Source organism: Cebus imitator, unplaced genomic scaffold (genome assembly GCF_001604975.1).
Source record: "Cebus imitator isolate Cc_AM_T3 unplaced genomic scaffold, Cebus_imitator-1.0 Scaffold263, whole genome shotgun sequence".
In the NCBI taxonomy this organism is placed as follows: Eukaryota; Metazoa; Chordata; class Mammalia; order Primates; family Cebidae; genus Cebus; species Cebus imitator.
Window position 1 is genome coordinate 2,042,582 of NW_016107578.1, and position 2,207 is coordinate 2,044,788.

General features: G+C 48.7%; 1 protein-coding gene across 1 annotated transcript in view; it reads left to right on the top strand.

The window, feature by feature from the left end:
* MYO1F (myosin IF) overlaps positions 1-2,207 on the top strand; it is a 54,471-nt gene that overhangs the window by 36,053 nt on the left and 16,211 nt on the right. The window contains exon 15 of the mRNA XM_037728387.1: positions 1,691-1,772. Within this exon, the coding sequence (XP_037584315.1) occupies positions 1,691-1,772 (82 nt within the window). The remainder of the gene's footprint in view (positions 1-1,690; positions 1,773-2,207) is intronic.

Genomic DNA, 2,207 nt, shown 5'->3' on the forward strand with positions numbered 1-2,207 from the left:
GAGGCTGAGGCAGGAGAATTGCCTGAACCCAGGAGGCGGAGGTTGCGGTGAGCCGAGATCGCGCCATTGCACTCCAGCCTGGGTAACATGAGTGAAACTCCGTCTCAAAAAAAAAATAAATAAATAAATAAAAAATAATAATTTAAAACACTTTTTTGAGATAGGGGTCTTGCTACATTGCCCAGGCTGGTCTTGAACTCGGGACCTCAAGTGATCCTTCTGCCTAGGGAGATTCCATATTGGAAACAAGGCCCAAGGATGCCCAGGTTGCTGGTCCAGGAACCACATGTCAAACACTTTGAGGATCTCTGTCTTATTACTTACAACTAATGCTACATTCTTTTTTCTTTCTTTCTTTCTTTTTTCGAGACAGAGTCTCCCTCTGTCACCCAGGCTGCAGTGCAGTGGTGCAATCTTGGCTCACTGCAACCTCTGCCTGGGTTCAAGCGATTCTCATGCCTCAGCCTTCTGAGTATTTTTAGTAGAGACAAGGTTTCACCATTTTGGCCAGGATGGTCTCAATCTCTTGACCTCATGATCCGCCTGCCTCAGCCTCCTGAGTAGCTGGGCACCTATAGGTGCCCACCACCATGACCAGCTAATTTTTGTATTTTTAGTAGAGATGGGGTTTTGCCATGTTGGGCAGACTGGTCCCAAACTCCTGACTTCAGTTGATCCACCCATCTCAGCTTCCCAGAGTGCTGGGATTACAGGTGTGAGCCACCGTGCTCAGCCCTATTAACCATTTTAAAATGTACAATTCATCCATGCTGTTCCCCCTCTGTGGCAAAGAAAAATAAAGGAAATAAACACATAAAGTAAAATGGGCTGGGTGCGGTAGCTCACCCACTTTGGGAGGCTGAGGTAGGTGGATCACGAGGTCACAAGTTCGAGACCAGCCTGGCCAGCACAGTGAAACCTGTCTCTACTAAAAACACAAAAATTAGCCGGGTGTGATGGCACACACATGTAGTCCCAGCTACTCAGGAGGCTGAGGTGCAAGAATCACCTGAACCCGGAAGTCAGAGGTTGCAGCAAGCTGAGACCACGCTACTGCACTCCACCCTGGGTGACAGAGTGAGACTCCCTCTCAAAATAAATTAATTAATTTAATCAAATTAAATTAAATGTACAATTCAGTGGCATTAAATACATTCACACATTGGCTTGAGCCCAGGAGTTCCAGGCTGCAGTCACTATGATCGCACCAATGCCCTCCAACCTGGAGGACAAAGTGAGACACTGTCTCAAAAAGCAAACCAAGGCCGGGTGCAGTGGCTCATGCCTGTAATCTCAGCACTTTGGGAGGCTGAGGCGGGTGGACCAATGGAAGTCAGGAGTTTGAGACCAGCCTGCCCAACGTGGCGAAACCGCATCTCTACTAAAAAATACAAAAATTAGCTGAGCATGGTGGTATGTGCCTGTAATCCCAGCTACTTGGGAGGCTGAAGCAGGAGAATCGCTTGAACCCAAGAGACGGAGGTTGCAGTGAGCTGAGATTGTACCACTGTTTGTCTCAAAACAAAACAAAACAAAAAAAAAAACCCTCTGTGTCTCACCCATCACAGCTCCCATCCTCATTGAGAGAACCATATTTCACCTTGCGGCGTTGAGGCTGCCCTGCCTCTGGAGGTGGGCATCCCAAGGTCCAGCCATACCTCCAACTCCTCTTTTCCCCTCCCCCACCCAGGGCCTTCCTCCGGATGCTCTTCCCTGAGAAGCTGGATGGAGACAAGAAGGGGCGCCCCAGCACTGCCGGCTCCAAGATCAAGGTGGGCCTGGGGTGCATGACAGAGGACTGGGCACAGGGAGGGTTCAGTCCCACCCTACCTGCAGTCCAGACTCTGTTTCCAGACTCTCATTCCAATGCCTGTCTCTCCACCACCCCTGGGGCTTCTGCCTCTATGACCTCATCTGTTCAGCAAGGTCTTCCTCCAGCTCTGGGTTTAGGGGGCTTGGACCAGCTTCTTAAGAGTCTCCATCAACTCCTTAAATACAGAAGTGGACCATTATCCTAATGAATTTTTGTTTGGTCTTTTAGACATTTACCATTTTTTTAATTTACGGTAAAATATGGCTCACACCTATAATCCCAGAATTTTGGGAGGCCAAGGCAGGTGGATCACAAGGTCAGGAGATCGAGACCAACCTGGCCAACATGGTGAAATCCCACCTCTACTAAAATGTAAAAAAAAAATTAGCCGGGC